The following is a 23679-nucleotide window of genomic DNA, read 5'->3' as shown; positions in this document are numbered from 1 at the left end:
CTTTGTACGTCTATTGTAGCGATTCGCAACACATTGATGCATAAAACGTACAGTAAATAATAAAGATATATGTAAATCGTAAGAATAATTTAACTAATATTAAGAAAAACTAAAAACTAAATCAATGAAACGTAATATTTCGCAGGTAATATAAGAATTTGATTATTTTAAAAATATATACTATACATACGTCTCCCTGCATAAAGAGCATAATATATATACACAAATGTATATACTTTATTATTACTTTGTTTTTGTGAAGTAATTTTTTGTAAATTTAATTTCATATGTTGGTTGCTCTACTAATGCATAAACTAACGACTTGCATCGCTGTTTTATTTTTCTTTTTTGGGGTCAATCAATTATTGAATTTAATACAAATACTTTTGATTTGTAGATTATTCAGATTAGATTTCTAATATGAAAAAAATGTGAAACTAGTTTTTATAGTTTGTTGATTTGACGTCAATTAGAAAGAGAAACATATGATTGTCTCCCTTGTTTTTACCAAGCTCAGAGTCTGTGTTCCTTGTCCTTGATATGTAAGTGGATGAACTTAAAATTGACGCCTCCTTTTTTGGGGCTTAGCAGCACTTTATCCACACAACACCCTGCTTTCAAACGAACAAAAAAAAAAAAAAAAAAAATCAAAAGGTTTTTACTCTTTATATAATCAATGTGCAGATGTCGGCTATTGAAAATGTTGCTTTATAGTGATGTTATTCATATATATGTGTGTATATATATAGAAGGCAATAAAACTATACCGATATCCAGAAGCTGTTTAAAAATTTAAAGTGCTTTTATCAATGCAATTCTAAGACCTATTTAAGAACTTAATTAATTCGTGTATAATTGTAAAGATAAAAAGTTACCATCTGGTATTTTGAATAAAAAAAATGAAAATAGTGTCAATAAGCTCTTGTAATTTCAATCCCATTAAAGTCTGCTCTGAAATGGCGTTTTAACGTAATATGTAGATAGGATCTGCTTAATTCTTTGAAAGTTTTTTTTTTTTTTTTTTTTGTTTTTTTGTTTACCTTGATTATGCCATACATAGTTGATTTTACTGTAAATAAATACATATGTTAGAAATTATGGTATGGATCTGGGGGAACTGTTACATTTCGTTTGAATTTTAAACTATACTTGAAATGTTGTTTGCTGGGCTACGGGTGTCTGAGTGAGCCTACATTATGTATACTGGGTAGCCGTTTTCACATTCATTGTTTGTGTTTGTATTTGTATTGTTACTTGAATTCGTGGGATCGGCATTATTGTAATTATTTTGAAAACATTAACTATTGCTAGAAATGCCTGTAAATCGGCACCCGCATAGTCGACGGCTTGTGGATGGTGAAGCCTCTACAACTGCGTCTACTTACTCAAATTTGGTAAGAATTTAAACAAAATAACCTACATTAACAAATCTCTTTGAAAGATACATATGTTTGGTCTTTGTTGTTGTCCATTGTTAACCAAATATATCCGCACATACATATGTACATACATATGTACATATGGATGTGGTACAAATATTTTTTCATAAACCTTGTTGGTGATAAATTAATCAGAGGGGGCAGTGGTATAGACACAATTTCTGCCTATTCCCTTCATAAAAATATTTAAAATAATATGTACATATGTATGTCTTCTATGCAGGTTGGTGTCATCTTCATATTCAATCTGATTGTCGGAACGGGTGCATTAACATTACCAGGCGTTTTCGTAAAGGCAGGATGGCTACTTAGTCTCATAGTTATAGTATTGCTAGCTTCAATGAGCTACATGACAGTGACGTTTGTTATAGAGACTATTGCCTGTACCAATGCCATTAATAACTGGCAGAATCTACAGGTCTTAAGGCAACGTCAAAATTCTGAAGAACACAGCGAAGACGATGAAGAAGCTGCATCGACAGCAACTAGGCAAGAGGAGGAAGTTAGTCTGTTGGGTGGTGTCAGTGGTGAACTAGAACGGATCCCGCTGACCATTCAGAGTGCTGAATTTCACTATTATCAGCTTTCAAAGAAATTCGAACTGGGTGAAATGGCAACATTGTTTTTCAACGATATCGGACGAACATTGTTCTATTTGTGTTTCATTGTTTATCTGTATGGAGACTTGAGCATTTACTCTGCTGCCGTAGCAAGAAGTCTACGTGACGTTGTGTGGTAAGTTTTCGAATAATATAATGATTCTTTTAGGTCGATTTCCGTACAAATCAAAAGGAAATTTGCAGTCAGTTCGACTAGTTGTTCAGTTTCCTTCTGAAAAGAAACCGCCCGTATCATTGACTTTTAATTGATGACAATAAAAAGATATATATAAGATATCCTATTATAAACTCGAATAATTTAAAAGTTAATGAGCATTTTATGTCTCAATCAACTAATTTGACACTAAAAATATTCCTAGCGATGCTGTAAATGTCACCAACATTGGTAATTCAAATTTAATGTTTTGGCCGGGTGATTTTAAGAATAACACAAATAGTCCATGCTGGATGGAACACACCATATCAAGGTTAAGCATGTACCGAGTATTCCTAATCGCATTCACTGTAATATTCGGTCCATTTGCTGCATTTAATGTTCAAAAGACAAAATATTTGCAAGTACTCACAGCTTTCTTTCGTTGGACGGGTAAGCATACATATATATTTGTAAATTATTTATAATTATAAACTAGAAATCTGTCTATTTCAGCATTTAGTTTAATGATCAGCTTAGCTGTTAAGATGCTGATCACAAAAGGAGCAAGAGGTCATCCAGTGAGCATTGATTTTACCGGCATCCCATCGTTATTTGGCGCATGTGTATATTCCTTTATGTGTCATCATTCTTTGCCCAGCCTTTTAGCGCCCATCAGACAAAAGAAGATGATTGCCAAAATAATTTCCTTTGACTACATATTTATATGTTCATTTTACATTTTACTAGCTTTGACTGGTATTTTTGCATTCGAGCACGTTAAAATTCTCTATACGTTAAATTTTTTGCCACAAAAAGTACCCCATACGGATTTTGCGTCAGCTGTGCTTATTGGCATTGATTATTTCCTGTCTCTATTTCCGGTATTTACCTTATCGACTAGCTATCCCATTATTGCCATAACATTGAGAAATAATCTGCAGACATTATTCTTAGATATGTCAAGATATGAATCCTATCACTGGTGTATTCGCATCATTTTTCCTCTGTGTGCGATTATCCCACCATTTTGCGTGACATATTTTACTGAGAGTTTGTCCAGTCTGATTGCGTTTACTGGAAGTTATGCTGGGACTGGCATTCAGTACATTATTCCCGTATGCTTAGTTTACTTTGCCAGACGGACTTGTTCCGAACTGTTGGGCAGTGGCGTTGTCAATCAGTTTAAAAGTCCTTTCAAGTCTAATGCATGGCTTCTGTTGGTAATAGTTTGGTCAGTTGTTTGCGTATTTTTGGTTACCATTAATCTAATTCAATAAGCTTTAAATTTATCGATACCAATTATTTATAAAAAACTAAACAAATAGTTGTTAGACAGGAAGTATCTAATTGGCTGTGAAAAAGAAAAGTTTTTATGAGTCTTCCATTTAAATGATTTCCAAAAATAGCGAAACTGCGTGTTTTTAATAAATATATAATATGTTAATATATGTAATAAAAAAGCGAAAATTTAACTCATACTGTATTTGTTTTTGACTTTAACACCAGAAGTATGCAACACTTTATTGGTAACAATATGAGCTTAATTCATAATCTGTCATAATTTTAATTGAAAATTTTCCAAAATTCGTGTTATCTCTACACGTCAGAGGCATCTGTTTATTTTACAGACAAAACAGAATATCTGGTCCGCATCATCTTATATAGAAAGTATTTAAAAGGGTCGCAGTTTTCCATAATTCAACAACAATAAACTATTTTTTCGTAGTCACTTTTTCTGGTTTTAATTTAAAATTTACAACAATTGAATCGTTTTTTGTTAGCTGGCTGCAAAGTGTACGGTAATGATAAATATCATATTGCATGATGTTTCATGTATACATAAATTATATACAAAAATATATAGATACATAGGGCATTTACTATTCCGCAACAAAAATTTACAAATGTGGTTATATAACGTAAACCTAATTAACGAATTCATTAACTATTTACTTAGGCGGATCAGCATGCTTTTTACGATTTGCTAAAATGCTCGTAATGAAGAATTCACCAGCTTTATATGAGGATCGGACAAGTGGACCACTGGCGGTATATAGGAATCCTAGCTGATTGCCACGCTCCTCCCAGTGCTTGAATTTTTCTGGTGTTACATATTCAATAACCTTCAGATGTTTCTTAGTGGGCTGCATGTATTGACCCAAAGTAAGACACTCCACACCAACTTCTCGTAGATCCAGCATAGTTTGTTCCACCTCCGCATCGGTTTCGCCAAGACCCAGCATTATGGAGCTCTTTGTGATAAGATTGGGATTGTAGCGCTTTGCTTCGCTGAGTACTTTTAGAGTTTGTCTGTAGTGGGCACGTCTGTCTCGAACAAACGGTGTCAATTTCTCAACCGTTTCAATATTGTGTGCATAGACATCAAGGCCGCAGTTGGCGATCGTTTTCACACAGTCCAAATCGCCGCGAAAATCCGGCACCAGACACTCGACGAATATATTTTGATTACTATAAAAATTCAGATATATACGATGATACCGATTTCCTTTCGTCTACATCCCTTACCGTGCTTTGATCTCTTTAACAGTTTGTGCAATATGTTTAGAGCCTCCATCCGACAAATCTGTAAAATAAGAACCACTCTTAAATAACATGTCCTTTCATAATTGAGTGTACATACCATCTCGATCCACTGATGTCAGCACGATGTAGTCCAAACCCCAAGATGCCACCGCTTTGGCTGTATTTACGGGCTCGTTCTCGTCCAGTGGTGGCGGTGCTCGGGCTGTTTTTACCGAGCAAAAGCGACAACCGCGTGTACAAGTATCACCCATGAGCTGTCATCAGAAAAAAACAACAATACGGCGTTTGTATTCATATCAACATAAATGTCACACAGGTCATGCGTACCATAATTGTTGCTGTTTGAGTCCCGTGCTCGCCACCACCCCAACATTCACCTATGTTGGGACAACGTGCCTCTTCGCAAACTGTGGAAAGCTTTAGTTCCCTCAATTGATCCTTTATCTTGGCATAATTCTTTCCCATAGGAATGGTTGTCTTTAGCCATGGAGGAAGACGAAGGCGTTGCTCTTCTCCCTTCTCACGGCGTAATTTACCATCGTAGTTATCCCATTCATTCTTTGTATTATTCGGATTCTGGATGAAATCCTGGAAACTTGGTCCCTTTGCCAACCGTTCCCGAATCTCATCCAGTTTTTCTGCATTTGCAGATGCCGATGCTGAGGCCGGACGCACAATAACTTTGATTGGAGACTTAATTGTTCGCAACATATTGCTTATAAATTTAACATAACAAAAAAAATACACCTACAACGAATTCTTTGGCTAAATAATCTTACGAAATTGATGATAGAGATGTGCAGTATGCGAGATGGTCACACTGTCAAGTAGTCTAATCGATGTATCGATAGTGCAATTGATGTTTTTCCACGATCTAATTCACTCTTTTGTTCGATGTTGGCATCCAATGTTCGATGACGGCATCCAATGTTGGCCTCATCGGTTGCGGTTCGACTCTGATGTTCGAGTTTGACTTCTTTGCTTGATGTTGGTACTCATTGCATGTTGCATCGATAGTGCTGGCGAAAACATCGATGTTATCGTTATCGGTAGTATTTTGTACAAATTTTGTTTGAAGCTCTATGGCAGTGTTTTTTGTTTTCGTCGCATATGTTTTTTTATGGAACAAGAGCTACAACGCGTTAAAGTCGTGCCTCCGTCTGTGTTCGTTTCGGGCTTTTTGTTCTGCAATCCCAGCTTAAAACATTTAAGTTTAATTAAAACGAAAATCATCAAACTAAAATATGTTATTTCGGTTGTCGACAAGTGAATAAGTGAAAAGTTGTAATATGCAAAAGAAAATTTGAGCGCGAGTTTCTTTATTATTATTTTCTTTCATTTCACGTACATACATACATATACATATACTTACTCAAGAAAACTTGTTTTGTTTGTGACGACTTCACTTATACACACAAACAACACAAACACACTCACACACCAACAGTCGCGTTACACGACCGCATAAATGTTGTAAATTGAAAGCTGCATTCAATCTCACGAACAAGAATCTCGAAAATGGGTACGTCTAAAGTGTTGGATTAATCCAAAATTTTTAATACACATACATGTATGTACGTGTATGTATGTTTGTAAATGTAAACGGTTGTATGGTAAATCAGATAGAATTACATACATGTACATATATAAAAGGCTAAATTTTGGTTACATTGGATTTTCTTAAGGCTTCTTTGATTCCTCTAAAAATCCTGTTCAATAAATATAAGTGTTTCCCATTAAACATAATCCCATAGCATGATCCTTCTTTGTTTATAGGAATTTGTGCCAAATATGTATTGTTATTTTGTCGTGTCTAGAATGCAGAAACAGTTTATGAACCATTCACTCCCCCCATATAAGCAGTTCAAGGCTCTGACTTCAATTGAATTGGCCCCCCTAAAAGTAATTTACGGAATTTTTGATTGAGCTACATTTAGACTGTGAATGTGGTTTTGGCTGAATTGTACAAAAACCGTAGTGGGTTTTTCTCATTCTAAAGTTCATGGTTCCTTTTATTAAATTCCTTTGCTCGTATAGCAAAGTTATTTAGAAATACTAATAAATAACCACATACATACATTTTGACTTATACATACATATCTCGTTAAATGAAAAAAGAGAAATTAAATCTCTAACAATTTAGGTAAAATTTAGTTCAAGAAAAGTATAAAAAACTGCTATATATATTTTCACTTTCACTTTTTTATTCATCTCTGCCTGTTTGCCATTGTCATATCTAAGCTGAAAAGTGGCTTAATCGGGTTCAAAAATTACCTGAGTTGCAGGCTCTGGAACGCTTAGATCTCTTAGTCAGAATACTTGATTTTTCCCATAAGATGGGATGCTCCGTTCACCACTTACTAGTTGTATATTTGGACATATAAAGAATTAGATACTTGTAAATGTTGGCCAGAAAATGATCTCTCATTCTTACAAATCTACTTTAAATATGTTTATTAACAGAGGATTTAATTAATTAAGCGTGTGAGAGCATTTTATTTACGGTAGTTAAGTGGGTGTTTCTTCTTAAATGTTTGCTAAAATTCGATTACCGTAGTTGATTATAGTAAGTATTAGATATTCGATATAGATATTATTAAAGACACAAATGGGTGTCATGTTTATAGCCCAACAAGGCTAAACAATACATTCAGCCGGGTTAGCATAGAAGTACAGAAATGCATGAACAACATTTCATTGAAGATTTTCTTTCTGGTTATCTGCCAAACTCTTTATAAACGTGTTTATACGTTCTTTTGGTTTGTTGTTGAATCGTAATTGCATATTTAGAGAGACTTTAAATATCAACAATAGGTTGTGTCTTCTTGGAGCACTTTGGAGTCATTGCACGCTACCGGAATTAATGTTCCACGCTGATTCCGCGCCTGCGATTCATATCTAACTCAACGCGCCTAACGATTCGCCTCCTCCTCCCTATTCTTTCTCCTCTTGTGTGTGGCTAGTCATTGTCATTTATGGCGGTTAGAATCTTAGATGCGGATGCATTTTATTTTTTCTAGTGAGCGCTGCAAATGGGTTTTTCAGAGGTCATTAGTCCTTTCTGTGCATAGACAATTGTAGAATTGTGGCAATAAGGAATTATAGCGAGTAGTATTTAAAAGTTGGGCGGCCTACAAAATAAATAAACTATTCAAGTATGCATATATGTACATATGTGAGTATGTATGTAAATCCTTGATCTAATTTAAGCCAACCTATGCTTCAAAAATTATAAACTATAATGGTTGGCTGTAAAGAAATATTCAAGCCATCTTATAAATAAATATAGTATATAAATTATATTCATAAGTCCTTTCATTTCTTTCTTCGTCTTCAATATCCTTAATTAAACTAAGTTCTTCTAAAGCCGATCAAATATCAGTAACCAATCTAGAGATATGAGATGAAGGAAATGGGGCCCCTAAAGTACATATGCACCATTTCGTCAACGAAATTTCTTTTTTGAACATTTGGGACATTTGGTAGCCAAAAAAAGTCTCCTTACTAAACGTTGCTTATAGAAACTTTTTCTTGAGTCTCAGTAAGTTATTTTTTCTTGTTTCCTAAGCAATTACATACTTTATAAAATTTTTGAAAGATATATAAAGCGAAAGGAGAAATGCAATCCATTTGAAGTTGCCTTCTGCTTTAATTAGTGGTTGCTATTCGCCTTTTGGTTGCGCAACGTTGTAGGTTGCAACGCACAAACCAACCACCCACACACATTTGGCGACTCCAAAGATGATGATGATGATGATGATGGTACTCCAAAGAGAAGGTTTTAAGGAAGGTATAGAAATGGAGGGGCGGAAAAAACTCTTGTGGTTACGGACGACTTACTTTCAAGTGCACAACACCTCTTTAGTTTAGTTAGTTTGTGTAACCGCAACGTCTTGTTTTACCGAAGCGTAACTAAGCATAAGCATCCTGGCCCAAATCTCTATCCCCTGAGCTAGCATTAGATGTGAACTTATGTGTATTTATGATGATTTTTTTAAAACTCTTTGTCCAGAAAGGGTCAGGAATTTGCAACTTATACTTCGAAATCAAATGAAATTAGGTAATGGAGTTATAGATTCAAAATCTTAAATCTCGAAACACAAATTCCTACACAACAAAACTGTCGACAATCTCAGAACCATTAAAAAATTTGAAGATTTTTCGATCCGTCTAAGGCAAAAAATAATTGATTTTGAGGCTACTAAACCGATCCGTATATAGAACATATATCATTTTCGATCAGCATAGATGAGACACCGTTTAATTCATAAAACCCTTAAGGATATTGCTAAAATTCCCCCTCGCAAAGATACCCTCTCTGCAGCACGGTGTAAAACGTGAATGATTTCGACCCGGCTATAATATGCTTCGATGATCAGCAATCATCCTTATTATGCTAAATCATGAATCATGTACCTACATATGTATAAGGGACAGAAGCTGTAAGTGTCTTTCAATTGAAAGTAACTTTGGTGGTCATATGGATAATTAGTGCACTTAATGATTCATTACCATTGTGACCGATTGACCTAAGCAGAGATCCACAACAGACTTGCTTGTGACCGAAACCAACGCCTCGCCAGTGGAGAGCGAGAGAAGGTTCTCCCCATAAGCTCTTGGACACTATCAATGTAAAGAGAACCCAACCCAAACAAGCAGTGTGGGAGAGCGCACGAACAAACAAGTTAAGAGAAGACTGGCTGCTTATTCTTTCTACTGGCTTTTTATACCATGCACCCATAAGGTGAAATGGTGTATTAAAGTCGCCAAAATGTATGTAACAGACAGAAGGAAGCTTTTCCGACCCCATTAAGTATATATATTCTTGATCAGTAACAACAGCAGAGTCGATCTAGCCATGTCCGTCCGTATGAACGCCTAGATCTCGGAGACCATGGGAGATATTTGTTTCACTGGTGCATGGTATACTTAAGTCGGCGAGACGACTTACTTCATTTGTTATCGATTCGAACTCGAGTTCGAAACTGAAGTTCTCTCTTATGGTGGTTAGGTAGACACCACTGTACCACACACACGTTCAGTTTGATTCTGCTCTCTTCCACGAATGTTTCAGTTCATGTTGGAGCCGATACGATAAGCACCCATTTATATATACATATATGTGCGTGGATACCTGTGGAATCGGTTGTCTTCGATGACGTCGCAGTGTGTCATTCACAGTGTGTGTGTGTGAGCGGGGCATCTTTTTTGATTGAGCAGAGAAGCGCTTTAATTTGAGAACGTTTTCTGCCTTTACATTTATTTCAAATCTTTTATCCACAAAAAAGCATTTGACGTTCCATTGTACAATATGTCGGGGAAAAGTAATAAACGTGATCGCATACGAGATCCACGCGAGGAAATCCTTCTCGAGACGAACTTTGAGGATGATGGAGGAGTCTCGACGCGAGCCTACAACAATAATCCCTATAATGGGAATGGAAATGGTGGCGGTAACGGAGGGGGCAGCATACAGAATCGTCGACGCAGCTCGTATCGTTCAGACCACTCCTTGGATAGATACACAGAGCGAGGTGGTGAAGGTATGGACAGTTAACACACAGAGAGCACAAAGCAGCAGCACCTAAGCCCAAAGCGGAAGCTTATAGGCACTTCCTTCCGTTAGATCCAGGCACTATAATTGTTTCCACCCTTTGTCTACTTTCTTTCCTTTTATATACATATGTGAATCACTTGCTTTTTTTCTTGTATCTCTCATTCACCTCACCTTCTCTTTTCCACCGCTTTACATTGCCGAGCAATGTTTAATCATTATCTTATCTGTATCGTTTCGTCACTTTTCATATGTAATACCTACTCTGAGAAAGTCACGATTCCATGTACATATGTACATATGTATGTATGTATGTATCTACGCAATATTTTTAAGAATTTTGTATTTCACTCATTTATACAATTATTTTGTTCTCAATTCTCCTTTTTCTTTCCTCTCACAAATTCACTGAATGATATGCAAAATCTTTTTCCGCTTTTAGTTTCGAATTTGAAAGTCTTTTTGCTTTTCATTTGCAAAATTGTTTTAAATTTCCTATCATCTCAGAAACGACTTGAAAACTAAATTGATTAAAGTTTGAGAAACGTTTCGGAAACGTGAACAGGCTTTGATCAATCTAGTTCTAGTTCCTTCTCTTCTATTAAACTATTAAAGCACCAAACTGAATCATCATTCGAGTCACTAATTATAAAGTTAATAGCTTTAGTTTGGCTTTTTAAAACCTACATAAACTTTGCTAAAAGAGCAAAGATAGGGATAACCTGTTAAGTACATTTCTCTATAGCTTGATAATTAACTAAACTTCTTTATAATAGAATTAAACAATTCATATGGTATTTACAATGTTAACTTCTTTCAGGTGACTGTTGCCAATCATGCATGGCGCGTATTCCATACGCCACACTAATAGCCACATTAATGTGTCTACTTGGTGTGGGCATTTTCTGTTTTACCATGTACCGTGGAGCCTCACTTACAGTCATAATGGTAGATCAAGTCTTTCACTTGCGCCTGATATGGTAAGTAATCCCATTCACATTATACCTTTTCCTTTTACTAATCCCAATCAATACTTTTCAGGATTGAGGCAGTGCAAATGATATTTGTGATAATTGCAGCTGGGATGGCTGCTCTTGGATTTATGATACTTTTCGTTGGCTTTCTGGCAACTGGCTCAACAAGATATAAAGTGTATAGAGCTTGGCGTTCCCGTGTTGGTGGACGCATCTCTTGTGCGGTTCTAATGGGCATTACATATTTACTGAATTTTGTGTGGAGTTTGATTTTATGCTTTTTGGTTGTCATCACCTTCATATACACAATGTTCTGGAATATGTGCTCCAGTGTGGAGCATTCGCTTAGCTGTATCGATTTGACACAATTTCGTAAGTAGAATATATACATACATATGTAGCTAATCGAAAATGAGGATAATAAAATTTGTTGTTCATTTATAGATTTTATGTTCCCACCGAATACCAAACTGGAGGACATGAAAGTATGCGAGAAATATGAAATAAAAGCATTTTGTAAGGATGGTGTTGAGAATGCCGAAGTAATGTTCATCTTGGCTACGTTGTCAACGTTATTGGTTATCCTAAGTTTGGTCCATTATCTGATGTGTTTGTCCGCCAATTATGCGCACATAAGGGATCATGAGAAATTCCAAGAGCTCCAGGAAATACAAAATCTTAACGAAATCGAGTATAGCGCCACATCGAAAGATCGCTTCTAGGATATATTTCAGAAGATTCAATTTGAGCTTAAAGAACAGTGAGGCGCTATTTGACACCCACACGTATACATCTATATACATACATACATGCATTTTGGCACACCGCACACAACGAAACACAATGCAATGAAAAACAACAACAACAACACAATTACAAAAGCTTTTTGATTTTTGTGTGTTTTAGAAACCTATATAGTATATTTTTACTGTGGATTTACAATTTAATTTCATGCATTTTTTTTTATATATTTAATTTAATTTATGGCTAAAACAAACAAAAATATCATTGTAGGCCAGCAGATGCAATTGGCCTCGATTTGCTGTGCACTGTCTCTATTGGCAACGCATCCATTAAGTCTACAAAAGAAGTTAGTAGAAAATTCTCTTCTACTGAGTATTTTCCGTCCATAACTATAACCGTCTAATTGAGATCTAAATCCATTTTTACGATGTGTTTTTTCTTTTTTTGTACTTTTTTTTTTAATTGATATAATCAAAATGGATATATTTTCATTTTTATGTTGAAACACTTAAAAAAAAAAAACGAACAAACAAACACAATAAAAAAACACAATTTTTCAAATAAATTATGCTCAAATTGATTCTTCTGAATTGCTGATAAAAGTTTACATAAATTTATACATGACGAGTACACATTTTTTGATTACGATGCATGCTGTAATATTAATTCATACATATATTATGTATATCGGAAAATTTGTCGCTTGTCTTTCTTATTTCTGTCTATATCTAAACCAAATAGAGAAGCCAGCAATAGGATTTTAATTCAAATGCATATGAGAAACAAAAAAATACAACACTTTTACATGAGTAATTAGTAATTTAATCATTGTAGTTTTATGTTCATATATATATATATATATATTATACATAAATTATATTTTATAATATATAGATTTGCAAAGTTGTAACATACACGTACGTAATCCACCACTATGTATAATCTGACAAAAGAACAACATATACAAACAAATTTTCATATTGACAAGAATTCTAATATAATATTTCATAAATAAAATTTATAAGTTTCCACTTGGCTTTGTCATCAACATTCAAAGATTTTAGGACGAAATCGACAGAATATATCTTAGCTTTCTGCATCTTGTTGATCCTGCAAATATGAACTTATGTATATATAGCCGCTAGAGATCAAGTAATAAGACACATTTCTGTATTTGCCCCAAAAAACAGGACATTTAATTGGGAGTATTTAAACTTACAAAAATATATATTATCCTTAACTTAAAAGAAAAAAAAAAAGAATTTTTCACAAATACTTTCAACTTAATGTTTAGATAATCAGATAAAGTGTTGCCACCTCTACTTTATAATACAATCCGATTGTAGCAGGGCGTTGACGGCGTTGTCGATTTCGGAGTCATTGCGATGTTGTCAACTTTTCGATGATTGCTTAGCAGTGGAGCACACTTCAGTCTCAGCTTTACCTGCGGTATCTGGGCGAGTCGATCTCTAACTGCTAAGGGCAAATCGCCATCGTATTTAGGAAAGTAGGTGGAAACTCCATTACACTGAGTGTAGGTAAGGCCGCCACCCTGAATCTCTGGTATCAATGATATCATTGATCCATCATAGAATTGCACTTGCACAATACCATGGGAGAGCTGAAGGAATCAAGGAAATTTATAGTAAATTGAAGCGAAATTTAAATCTTTTGACACTCACCTCAGTGGCAATGCCTACATCAGGAATATTGATGCGTTTGATAGGCACATTTTGTTGGGAGGCCTGTATCTGGGCCCTCGAAGCATGTGAATGTGTGCTAGGGACACTTTCCGATCCATTCTGTACCGAGGAAATTGTGCTCATGGAGAAGTTAATTGAACCCTGAACAAAACAAAAGCAAATTCTTTATGTTAGATCAACTGGAACAGGGGGCCCCCTATAGGAGTCGACGAAAAATAAAACTCACCTGATGCGACTTGGGTGTGGAGTATGCAATGTTTGTGGTATCCCTCAGACCATCGAAGCGCTGCGAATGTGGAACATCTGTAAGGGGTCTACGGCCAATTGTAACCGGAAAACATGTATTTCGGCTATCGGCTGACTGTTGAGCCAGCTCTAGTGCATTGCAAATATTGATACAATGGGTAAAGCATTCATTCCCGTGATCAATCAATTTTTTGGCCTCTGGGCAGGCCAAATCCGAGAGCAGCATACCATAATTATTGTACAATTTAAGCTCCTCACCAGGTGAAGATTTCACATACTTTGCTCCCGAATAGTAACTCATCTCAAAGTCAATCATATTTTCCATTAAATGACACTTGGCCAATGAACTAAAGTAGGTTATCTTGGGAGTTTTACTTTTCACAAGACCCACAAATCGTGCAGCATAAAGATATTTCTTCCAGTGTTTGCTAGGCAAACTGTCATAGTTATATACACTTTTGTCGCCTGCTATATGGGACTCAGGCGGCGGCGCTTGTTCCCTAATAGGCAATCCTCTTCCAGGATCAGGTTGATAGATTATAATGCGTCGTCCGTCACCCGAAATCCGGCATATATCAGTTACGCGATCTTCATTTAACTTGCTTCGGAATTTAACAAACTCTAAGACGACCTCGCCATGGCGTAAAATACTCATAATGGCATTTTTTGTCTTATATCGCGTTGGCTGTAATCGAATTGTGTTTAAAGGTGGAACCCGTATTTGTTGCTCTTCAGTTAAAACTGAACCTGTGTGCGGCTGTTTTCCTTTGCTTCCGAGTCTCTCCCATTCGGCATTATCGGATGTTAAGGGTATTGGATATTGTTTATGTTCAATCGGTGGCTGCCAATAACCATATTCCTCTTGAATTTGTGGCAATATTTGGGGATTAGATGATAATTGAGCTGACTTTTCTATGGATCGCAAACGTTGTGAATTTCTTGACTCATCTGAAATTTCAAGATATTAACACGCGAAAATAAGATATGAGGTATAACTTACTGCTAGCAAATGTAACGATTCCACTGTCACCGCTGGCTACGCTTTGGCCTTGACCTTCCATATAAAAGTCGCAAGCGCCGGGCTTTGGACTGTTGTATTGTGGTTCATCTGCTGCTACTGATATCTTTGACATAAAAGGATGTCTGAGGACTTGCTCCAACGAAATGCGCTCATGAGGATTCTTTTTCAGCAGTTTCTCGATTAAATCGCACGCCTCAAACGATAAATGTGTTGGCATTATAAATTCCGACATCACCACCTTGTTTAGTGTGGATTGCACGGCGTCTGTATCGAAAGGTGGTCGTCCAACTACAAGTGTATATAATAAGCATCCAACACTCCAGACATCTGCTGCAAGGCCATGGGACAAACGCGAAACAACCTCTGGAGATATGAAATTGGGCGTACCACACATGGTCATATGCTTCTCATCAGGCCGCTTTAGTTGAGTGGCTAGGCCAAAATCAGCAATCTTGACATGCATGTCCTTACTGAGCAGTAGGTTTGACAATGAGATGTCTCGGTGCATAATATTGTGAGAGTGTAAATACAAGAGACCTGCAACCACCTGTTGCAATATGGTTGCAGCATCCGCCTCGGTAAAAGGATGCGACATTTGCTGGTTCATATACCGATGGAGTTCTCCATTGTGAGCCAATTCTAATACCAAATACACATAGTTGGCGTCTTGGAAAAACGTATACAACTGCAGAACAGACGGATGCTTTAGACGAGAATGTATTTCCACCTCCTGTCTAACGCGACTTGATAGCCCAGTGCCATGTATCAGCTTTTTGTCAATCTGATCTCGACAAACGAGATAAAACCAAAAATATAGAAACATTAATATTAAAAAATAGTTCATCCCTATAGAGCACAACGCAATCTGCTGAATCTTACCATTTTGATGGCTACATCTTGGTACGTTCGCCGACATCTGGCTTTGTAGACGCTCGCGAATCCTCCCTTGCCCAGCAAGTGCTGTACTTCATATTCCTTGAGATGGAAAGATCGTATCAGAATAATAAACAAAATAAAATCCAGCACTTGCAGAGAACTAAACACTTACTTCAATTGTTTCGCCATAATTTCGAACAGGTAACATGGTTTCCTTTGTTTATTTCTGATCTTAACTAATGAACAATTTTATTTATTTGATCAACAACATGCCTCCACATAAACAAACAAGCCGATTTTTTTTTTGAATACCAAACGCCATTTAACCAGTGTTGGGAAGTCATACAAAGATAGTGGTACAGCACTATTTTAGATCAGTGCTGTAGTTATTTGTTTAGTGCACATATACATAAATGGACACAATATCATTTAAATTCTCAATTTTGGTAAATTTAAAATTATCATTTGTATATTCCAAATAAAAATATATTAGAAGCCATTGAATTTGACAAAAATCAGTAGGGTACATTTGCATTCCGTTAATATGGATGTGTAATGAAATGTGGATGTGTGTCAAAACAAAATATTTGGGAGGGTCGGAAAAATCATCGGTCATCGGAAAAAATATCGATGGAAAATGTTATCATCGATTTTATTTAGATGTGCTTTCCAGCACTACTGGCCAATAGATGGATGCGGAATGCGATTCCAGAAAGATTCTAATGCCATGAAATGTATAATTTATGCTTGAGCAAATATTTTCATAACATGTAAAACATTTCGCGAGTATTCGGCTAATATCTATATAAATAACAGTAGCAGATTTCAATCGCAATTGAAGGCCGAGAAAACGTGTTACTCAATAATTTGAAAATTAATGGTATGAACCAGCAAGTGAGCTACAGCATTCAATTAAAACAAAAACGTAAACACGTAGCCTATGATGTGCTTATGAAGTATTTTATTAATTGACATTGAAGCGAAGTTTGCATAATTGTTAAACGTGAAATCTGGTAAGTCATGCAAGCAAGAACAATAAAATGACCCATATCCATACATATGTACATATGCACGTACGTATGTGCGTGTGATGGCGCACACACATTAGCAGTAATAAAAATACGTGTGTGGATAGTGCGAAAAGTGTTGGAAAGTGTTTTCAAAATATATTAAATTCAATTTTATGAAAATTATTCTAAATCGGCAATTGAATTTAGATTTTTCAAAGTGAAAAAAAACTATTGCAGTTTGACAAAGAACAGAAACTCTTCAACTGAACGTGGCATTAGTGCGGATTTTCGCTCTTCCCGAAAACTGGCCACACTTGACAGTTATAACCTTAAAAACGATAAGACAAGTGACAAATTTCTTTTTATTTTCGTGACCAAAAAAAAGTAAAATCAATTGCAACTACACAATACCGAAAACTGCCGTGGACCTATTTCGAAAACACTTTCTAGCTTAACGCAATATCCAGAATCTGAAAGCTTACTATGTAAAAATGGGACAAGTTAATTTTCTTCTTTTTGTCTACTTCTCTTAGTACGCGATGTAAATAGCTAAAAACCAACAGCAATAGCGAACGACCAAAAACTGTCGCACGGGCAAGATTTGTCGCAAAAAAAATCCGATGCCGAAACGTTGCCTGTCCAAGAACTAGCCCTGACAATTTCCATAGATCCATGCCATAAAAAATCGAATCAACGAAATTAAAAAATAACATCAACAGCAGCAGTTACGACAACAAAAACAAACAGCACCCGGCGGCTTTTGCTGCTCAGGATGCATGCCTCATCTGCGGCTGCCACCGCTTTAGTGGAGTATTCCGATGTCAGTTCGGAGGATTTCTCCGATCCAGAGGCAGGCGAACTTGATTCGGATGCTAATGCTCTCAACAAAAAACCAAAGCAATCTACAGAATCGTCCATGCGTTTTGCAAAGAACAATTTGGAAAAAGCAAAGGCGTCGGGAGCAGCAGCTAGTGGTTATGATGGCTACAACAGGTAAAATAAAACATAATGAAATTTAAAAAAAAAATAAATCTTAATAATGATCATCAATTCTATTCAAAAAGAAGGCGTGTGGAGGGAACCGGAGAGGAGGATGCGACAAGACATGAAAGCATAAGGCTGGGCATTGAAGCGGAATCGTCGCTATCAAATATTCGGGACAGAGGCGAGATCCACGCTTCGGCATCGAAAAGTAGTTGCTCAAAGGAGGAAATGTGGGGTCGCGAGTTGTACATGTCTAGTGATTCAATTGACACTGACGAACTGGAGGCCGAAATGAAACGGCAGAAGCGGAAGAAGCAGAAAAAGGACAAACACAAACACAAATCGAAGAAGAAATCTAAAAAACGTAAAAAGGAACGAAAACGAGCCAAATCCTATTCAAGCCTAGATTCCATGTTGGAGAACGATATGAATACCTTACGCTACACGCCGCCGACTCCGACGATGGCACGCCTGAATACCACGCGTACGGTTTCCAGTACCCTCAAAGAAAGTAGTCCCATATCGCCGGGCCCAGGTCCGGGCACACCGCCTGCTAGGCGTCCTCCCAATAGTAACAATGCCTCATATTATGCTGAGTCGGCGTCGGTGACACCAAATCCAACGTTGCAGGTAACCGTACCTAATAAGCAGGTAAATAGTCGCCATAGATCGCCGCGTTATGTAGCCACCTCACCGCGCACTCCTCCGCCCACACAGTATAGTGCCGGTAGTGCTCGAGATACGCGAAATTCTCGCTATGTGCAGAGTCCACTCAAGGAGGATCGTCCCAGTCACGTACATGGTCATGGGCATGGTCTAACTCATGGCCATGGCGGCTATCAGCCGCGATATTCAGGACCTGGGCCAGGCGATGCAAGAAAATTAAAACGTCTTTCCCCGGGTGAGTTTTTTTTACACTCAAGGTCTAATTTAATTGTACTAAGCATCGAATTATTTGTGTTTTCTTAGAGTTAGACCGTTATCATCATCAGCCAAGTACACCGCCCCACAAACGGCGAAAGTTCACCGATGGGCGGGATCGTGATCTCTCCGTGTCAGTAAGCTCCTTTGATCATGGCAGCAGTAGTGGGCGACAACATCCAGCTAAATATGATCGCTATAGCCGAGACCGGTATCCGAGGCGTGCGTCAAGGAGCCCCAGTTTACAGCACTCCCGCAATCGACAATCTCCAGTGGGAGGTGGTGCCAATGTATCGGGTAGCAGTAGTTCAAATATGTTCCGGCATAAGCACAAGTATGCTTCCCCATCGCCGCCTTTGCCGTCGAGATCTTCCAAAAGGAGCTCCGGTGGAGGGACTGGTTCTAGTGCGGTTGATTCGCGCTATTCGCGATCTCCTCGAACAAGTTCACGTTCCAGGTACTATGAATCTTCTCCTCCAACGCCACCAGGCGGAGCCCCGGGATCACAGCATCATCATCATCATCGACGTGGTGCTGGTTCTAGTCCCAAGCTGCGTCATCGCACCAATAGCCGTAAACGATCGCCAAGCTCAAGTAGCAGCCGCAGCTCAACCTCACGATCACCTGCTTCACGGGAATTGAAAAATAAACGCGAGGAGTACATTAAAAAGATTAGCGAGACAAGCCTCTTCGCTGAGCTGGTAAAAGATCGACATAAACGACAGAAGGCACTCAAAGAGATCATTGAACGGCAAGAAGAGAATAGCAATAGCAACGGGGCACTTACCATTAATGAAAACAGCTCCTCCGTGGAGGTTGAAGTCGCTAACACGCCGCAAACAACAGATATACGATCGTGCTCCGGTTCGGTTACGACCGCCACACCCAACGGAGTTCTCAGTACCGGCAAATCGGATTTGGATATTAACAACATTCCAATGCCCAATAAAGAGAATGATCCAGGTGCAAATTCTGATGTGCCAGATACTTCAATGATAACGACGACAATAACGCCTATCAAGAATAACCAAAAACCTAAGAGTCTGACGGCGTTGCCCATGCCGCCTGGTATGAATGCTGCCGATCTAGTGAGGGCCACGGCAACGCCATCACCACAGGATATATCCATGACGACCAGCACTATCATCACCAGTAGTAGCAGCATTGGCAAAGCCAAACCCGAACAGGAAAAGACTATTAGCAGCAATGCTAACAAAAGCCTTCTCAATCTACCAATGCCTCCAGTAATACCGGGCAGCGAGGAACTCAGTGGAGACGATGATGTTATCGACAGTCCTGAAGACTTTGACACGCCCAGTGGCAATGTGAATGCATCTGGCACTGCCACAGGCGGTGCAACTCGTCGGCGTCCAGTGATACTCAATAGGCGGGATTCTCGTAACAATGTTCGAGATTGGGGTGAGCGGTGTGTGGATGTATTTGAGGTGATTGCCCAGATTGGCGAGGGTACCTATGGACAGGTATGTTTAATTCACAGTTTCTTTAAACTTTTCCGAATGATGTTTTGGTTTCGTTTTGTTTAGGTATATAAAGCTCGAGATCATCACACAAACGACATGGTCGCTTTGAAAAAGGTGCGACTGGAGCACGAAAAAGAGGGCTTTCCAATTACGGCTGTGCGTGAAATTAAAATCCTGAGGCAATTGAATCATCGCAATATAGTCAACCTGCATGAAATCGTAACGGACAAACAAGACGCTGTCGAGTTTCGCAAAGATAAGGGCTCCTTTTATCTGGTATTCGAATACATGGATCACGATCTAATGGGACTCCTTGAGTCCGGCATGGTCGATTTCAATGAGGAAAATAATGCTAGTATCATGAAGCAGCTATTAGATGGTCTTAATTACTGCCACAAAAAGAACTTTTTACATCGCGACATAAAATGTTCCAATATTTTAATGAACAACAGGTAAGCAACTACCTTCAATTAAAACTACAGCAGTCATCATCATCGAGCAAAGAAAAGAAGAAACAGTTTTATTGGTTTCTTAACTGATAGATTTTGATTATGTGGGCCTAATGCAGAAATTTTTCTTCCTTCTTTTTTCTTATAGGGGCAAAGTGAAACTGGCTGATTTTGGTTTGGCACGTCTTTATAATGCCGACGACCGTGAAAGGCCCTATACGAACAAAGTAATTACACTGTGGTATCGGCCGCCGGAGCTTTTGTTGGGTGAAGAGCGTTACGGTCCGTCAATAGATGTCTGGTCATGCGGCTGCATTTTGGGTGAATTATTCTTGAAACGTCCGCTTTTTCAAGCCAATGCTGAGATGGCTCAATTGGAGACAATTTCAAAAATCTGCGGTTCACCCATTCCGGCGGTGTGGCCAAATGTTATCAAATTGCCGCTCTTTCATACACTCAAACAGAAGAAAACGCATCGTCGGCGCCTTCGTGAGGATTTCGAGTTTATGCCAGCTTCGGCGCTTGACCTGCTTGATAAAATGTTGGACCTGGATCCGGATAAGCGTATCACAGCCGAGGACGCGCTTCGTTCGCCTTGGCTGAAAAAAATCAATCCTGATGAGTGAGTAGTGTAGTATGACAATAATTATTCGGTATCAATGTTAGAGATTCCCCCTATTATTTTGCCCATTTTTCCAGAATGCCAACGCCTCAATTGCCTACGTGGCAAGACTGCCATGAGCTCTGGAGCAAGAAACGACGCCGTCAGCTACGAGAGCAACAGGAATCCTTGCCACCAGCTGTGATAACTTCAACAAAGTATCAACACCAACATCACGGTGCAGCTATGGTGGGAGATGCCTAGCACTTGCTTTATACTTCATTTATCAATGATGTAGAAGAGGAAGAGGAAGTGGGAAAGTGTTCCTGGTGGGATTACTAAAAATGCATGTGGTAAATCTTAACTAGTGGAGTTACTTGCTCAATGGTGTGGCATTGTTGCGTTGTGCACTCTTAATAAGCTTTAACGAAAACCCGTTGGCTATATATAAAACAAAAAAAAACATTAAAAAACTTAAATATTTGAGCTGCCTATATATATAAATATATATATATATATATATATATATCTGTATATATGTATGTATATGTGTGTGGGCATTTCAAATGATCCGCTGTAAAAAAGTGTAACATATATTCACATAAATTAAATCCGAATGATGTGTGGTTATTATTTCCCATTTTCCTTTTTTTTAAACAATTTTTTTCAAGTATCTTCACGAATTAATATATATATATATATATTCGCTTAAAATAATTAAAATGCAATAAACTTATTGATTATTTGTGCTTTGTTTAACACATTGGTCAATAAAATTATACAGCGTTTCTTCGTTTATATAAAACAAGAGCGTACAATTGTAAAGCAGTTAAAGTTTTGCATTTTAACATTAAATAAAATTGTTAAATAGATAAGTTTACGCAATAAGATAGAGTTAATGGTATTAAATAATTTATCTATTCTTATTGTCCGGATAAAGCTATAAAAAATGATTATATTTGTTAAGTAAACTAAAGTAAATTGTAAAGTATAAATGAATTTAACGATTAAAATATCTACTAAATTACCGTAATCCCTACTACCCATCCCCTTGAACCCCAAAGTCCCCCAACCCCGACCTGGCCCCTATCATACAGACATTTTTAAAGTTTATATTTTTTATGCAAGTGTATATATGTATGTATGTATGTATATCTACATATGTATGTATGCATGTATGTGTATATATGTCTGTTTTGTACGTATGCGTCGGATGTTGCATATGTATTTCCACATTATAATATATATACACGCACATATGTGCATATATATTTGTTGCTTGTTGCAATGCAAGGAAATGTGGATGTTGTATGTAACATCTGGATATGTATATAAACTGCATTACAATACAAGAGATGTGCGTGAGACTGAAAACAATAAGACCGAAATTATGTTGTAGATCAGAAAACACATATTTGTAAAATCGTATGAATAACTCAAAAACGATCAACTAAAAAAAAAAAACAAACAAACAAAAACCAATATCTCAAAATGCAAATCAAATTCAGTGTTTGAGTTTCAAAACACATAAGCAGAGCATGTCGAAACTCAAAAACTTTATGCATAAGGTAAATATACGAAGTATGTATTTTCAAAAATATTACACTCTTGTAATACATTTTTATTTAACTTATTGTTTTTGGGTTAAAAGTGGCTCGTCCATATTAAACATGGAGTATATATGCTGTAGTCGTCATTATCAAGAATGGTATTATTATTTTGTCTTATTATTAAAGTATTTATTTGAATGGAGTGGTAATGATTTTATGCTGTTTTGGCCGTTGTTTGGGCAGATGGGAAGCATAAATAACTTTGGTAGCATGTTACAATAACAAATCTGGTTTGAATACAAATTATATGGCCATATGGTAGATAGATATGTATTTGTTTGCAGTATTCTGAACTGTTCACTTACTTTCTCTCCATCCTTGTCGGCGTTTATCTCCCTCACTTTCAAAATAGTCTCCTAACATTCCCATATAAGAATTAAGAACGCAGTCAGAAATGGTAATAATTGTTGTATATAATCAACATTATAAAATAACCAGAATTTATACTTTGGCGTTTGCAAATGAAGTTTTATTAATGTACTGTCCCCACATTGCTTAAAATATTAATAAAATGGAAATTCATAATCTGAATTCCGATAAATTATCGATTATTCAGAGCGCTAAAATTGAGTGAAAATCTATTTTCGATAGGTTTTGCTCCGAAATGTCGATTAATCGATACATTTTGCTCCGATAATGTCGATTAACCGATAGATTTGCTCCGATAAAATCGATAAATAATGGGAAAATAGACAAATGGAATAAAAATTTAAGAATAATGGGATAATGAGAAGAAAGAAAAATGGGAAAAAACACAGAAAGAGAA

The 23679-nt window shown here is 37.1% G+C and overlaps 5 protein-coding genes across 9 annotated transcripts; 3 read left to right on the top strand and 2 right to left on the bottom strand.

The window, feature by feature from the left end:
* The first annotated feature begins 1240 nt into the window (after window positions 1-1240).
* On the top strand, window positions 1241-3667 carry LOC137574267 (transmembrane protein 104 homolog). The gene is made up of 4 exons (XM_068286481.1): window positions 1241-1394; window positions 1663-2174; window positions 2419-2645; window positions 2709-3667. The coding sequence occupies exons 1-4, from the start codon at window positions 1314-1316 to the stop codon at window positions 3470-3472; spliced, it is 1584 nt and encodes a 527-aa protein (XP_068142582.1). The 5' UTR covers window positions 1241-1313; the 3' UTR covers window positions 3473-3667.
* Window positions 3668-3910: 243 nt separating this feature from the next.
* Window positions 3911-5548, bottom strand: Las (lipoyl synthase, mitochondrial). Its single transcript, XM_068286482.1, has 4 exons — window positions 5067-5548; window positions 4837-4993; window positions 4722-4779; window positions 3911-4664 (listed from the first exon to the last, which is right to left on the bottom strand). The coding sequence occupies exons 1-4, from the start codon at window positions 5448-5450 to the stop codon at window positions 4145-4147; spliced, it is 1119 nt and encodes a 372-aa protein (XP_068142583.1). The 5' UTR covers window positions 5451-5548; the 3' UTR covers window positions 3911-4144.
* Window positions 5549-5790: 242 nt separating this feature from the next.
* On the top strand, window positions 5791-13042 carry M6 (neuronal membrane glycoprotein M6). 2 transcript variants are annotated; one of them, XM_068286484.1, is made up of 4 exons: window positions 5791-6261; window positions 11114-11273; window positions 11335-11639; window positions 11712-13042. In XM_068286484.1, the coding sequence occupies exons 1-4, from the start codon at window positions 6258-6260 to the stop codon at window positions 11987-11989; spliced, it is 747 nt and encodes a 248-aa protein (XP_068142585.1). In that variant the 5' UTR covers window positions 5791-6257; the 3' UTR covers window positions 11990-13042. The 2 variants fall into 2 exon arrangements, with proteins under 2 accessions (XP_068142585.1, XP_068142584.1); XM_068286483.1 differs by lacking the exon at window positions 5791-6261 and adding an exon at window positions 9802-10282.
* Window positions 13043-13176: 134 nt separating this feature from the next.
* Window positions 13177-16273, bottom strand: SAK (Sak kinase). The gene is made up of 6 exons (XM_068286480.1): window positions 16030-16273; window positions 15861-15956; window positions 14961-15762; window positions 13941-14908; window positions 13694-13855; window positions 13177-13632 (listed from the first exon to the last, which is right to left on the bottom strand). Exons 1-6 carry the CDS (start codon window positions 16063-16065, stop codon window positions 13336-13338), a joined length of 2361 nt encoding a protein of 786 aa, XP_068142581.1. The 5' UTR covers window positions 16066-16273; the 3' UTR covers window positions 13177-13335.
* A 454-nt stretch (window positions 16274-16727) lies between these two features.
* On the top strand, window positions 16728-23055 carry Cdk12 (Cyclin-dependent kinase 12). Of its 4 annotated transcripts, XM_068286479.1 has the most exons (8): window positions 16728-16870; window positions 17401-17860; window positions 17932-18502; window positions 18569-18752; window positions 18821-20253; window positions 20317-20705; window positions 20851-21324; window positions 21402-23055. In XM_068286479.1, the coding sequence occupies exons 2-8, from the start codon at window positions 17640-17642 to the stop codon at window positions 21565-21567; spliced, it is 3438 nt and encodes a 1145-aa protein (XP_068142580.1). In that variant the 5' UTR covers window positions 16728-16870; window positions 17401-17639; the 3' UTR covers window positions 21568-23055. The 4 variants fall into 4 exon arrangements, with proteins under 4 accessions (XP_068142580.1, XP_068142579.1, XP_068142577.1 ...); XM_068286478.1 differs by having other exon boundaries at window positions 17935-18752; XM_068286476.1 differs by having other exon boundaries at window positions 17932-18752.
* The last annotated feature ends 624 nt before the right edge of the window (window positions 23056-23679 follow it).

Source organism: Drosophila tropicalis, unplaced genomic scaffold (assembly GCF_018151085.1).
Source record: "Drosophila tropicalis isolate 14030-0801.00 unplaced genomic scaffold, ASM1815108v1 contig_443, whole genome shotgun sequence".
Taxonomy (NCBI): domain Eukaryota; kingdom Metazoa; phylum Arthropoda; class Insecta; order Diptera; family Drosophilidae; genus Drosophila; species Drosophila tropicalis.
This window is presented reverse-complemented; position numbering and strand designations above follow the sequence as displayed.

Coding starts and splice junctions, on each gene's coding strand:
- LOC137574267 (XM_068286481.1), top strand. CDS start 1,314: ATGCCTGTAAATCGGCACCCGCATAGTCGACGGCTTGTGGATGGTGAA. Junction 1,395..1,662: donor CGTCTACTTACTCAAATTTG/GTAAGAATTTAA, acceptor TCTTCTATGCAG/GTTGGTGTCATCTTCATATT. Junction 2,175..2,418: donor AGTCTACGTGACGTTGTGTG/GTAAGTTTTCGA, acceptor AAATATTCCTAG/CGATGCTGTAAATGTCACCA.
- Las (XM_068286482.1), bottom strand. CDS start 5,450: ATGTTGCGAACAATTAAGTCTCCAATCAAAGTTATTGTGCGTCCGGCC. Junction 4,780..4,836: donor GACATCAGTGGATCGAGATG/GTATGTACACTC, acceptor CTTATTTTACAG/ATTTGTCGGATGGAGGCTCT. Junction 4,665..4,721: donor GTTAAAGAGATCAAAGCACG/GTAAGGGATGTA, acceptor GAATTTTTATAG/TAATCAAAATATATTCGTCG.
- M6 (XM_068286483.1), top strand. CDS start 10,051: ATGTCGGGGAAAAGTAATAAACGTGATCGCATACGAGATCCACGCGAG. Junction 10,283..11,113: donor CACAGAGCGAGGTGGTGAAG/GTATGGACAGTT, acceptor AACTTCTTTCAG/GTGACTGTTGCCAATCATGC. Junction 11,640..11,711: donor TATCGATTTGACACAATTTC/GTAAGTAGAATA, acceptor GTTCATTTATAG/ATTTTATGTTCCCACCGAAT.
- SAK (XM_068286480.1), bottom strand. CDS start 16,065: ATGTTACCTGTTCGAAATTATGGCGAAACAATTGAA. Junction 14,909..14,960: donor AATCGTTACATTTGCTAGCA/GTAAGTTATACC, acceptor TTGAAATTTCAG/ATGAGTCAAGAAATTCACAA. Junction 13,633..13,693: donor ATGTAGGCATTGCCACTGAG/GTGAGTGTCAAA, acceptor TGATTCCTTCAG/CTCTCCCATGGTATTGTGCA.
- Cdk12 (XM_068286476.1), top strand. CDS start 17,640: ATGCATGCCTCATCTGCGGCTGCCACCGCTTTAGTGGAGTATTCCGAT. Junction 20,254..20,316: donor GCGAGGGTACCTATGGACAG/GTATGTTTAATT, acceptor CGTTTTGTTTAG/GTATATAAAGCTCGAGATCA. Junction 21,325..21,401: donor AAAAAAATCAATCCTGATGA/GTGAGTAGTGTA, acceptor CCATTTTTCCAG/AATGCCAACGCCTCAATTGC.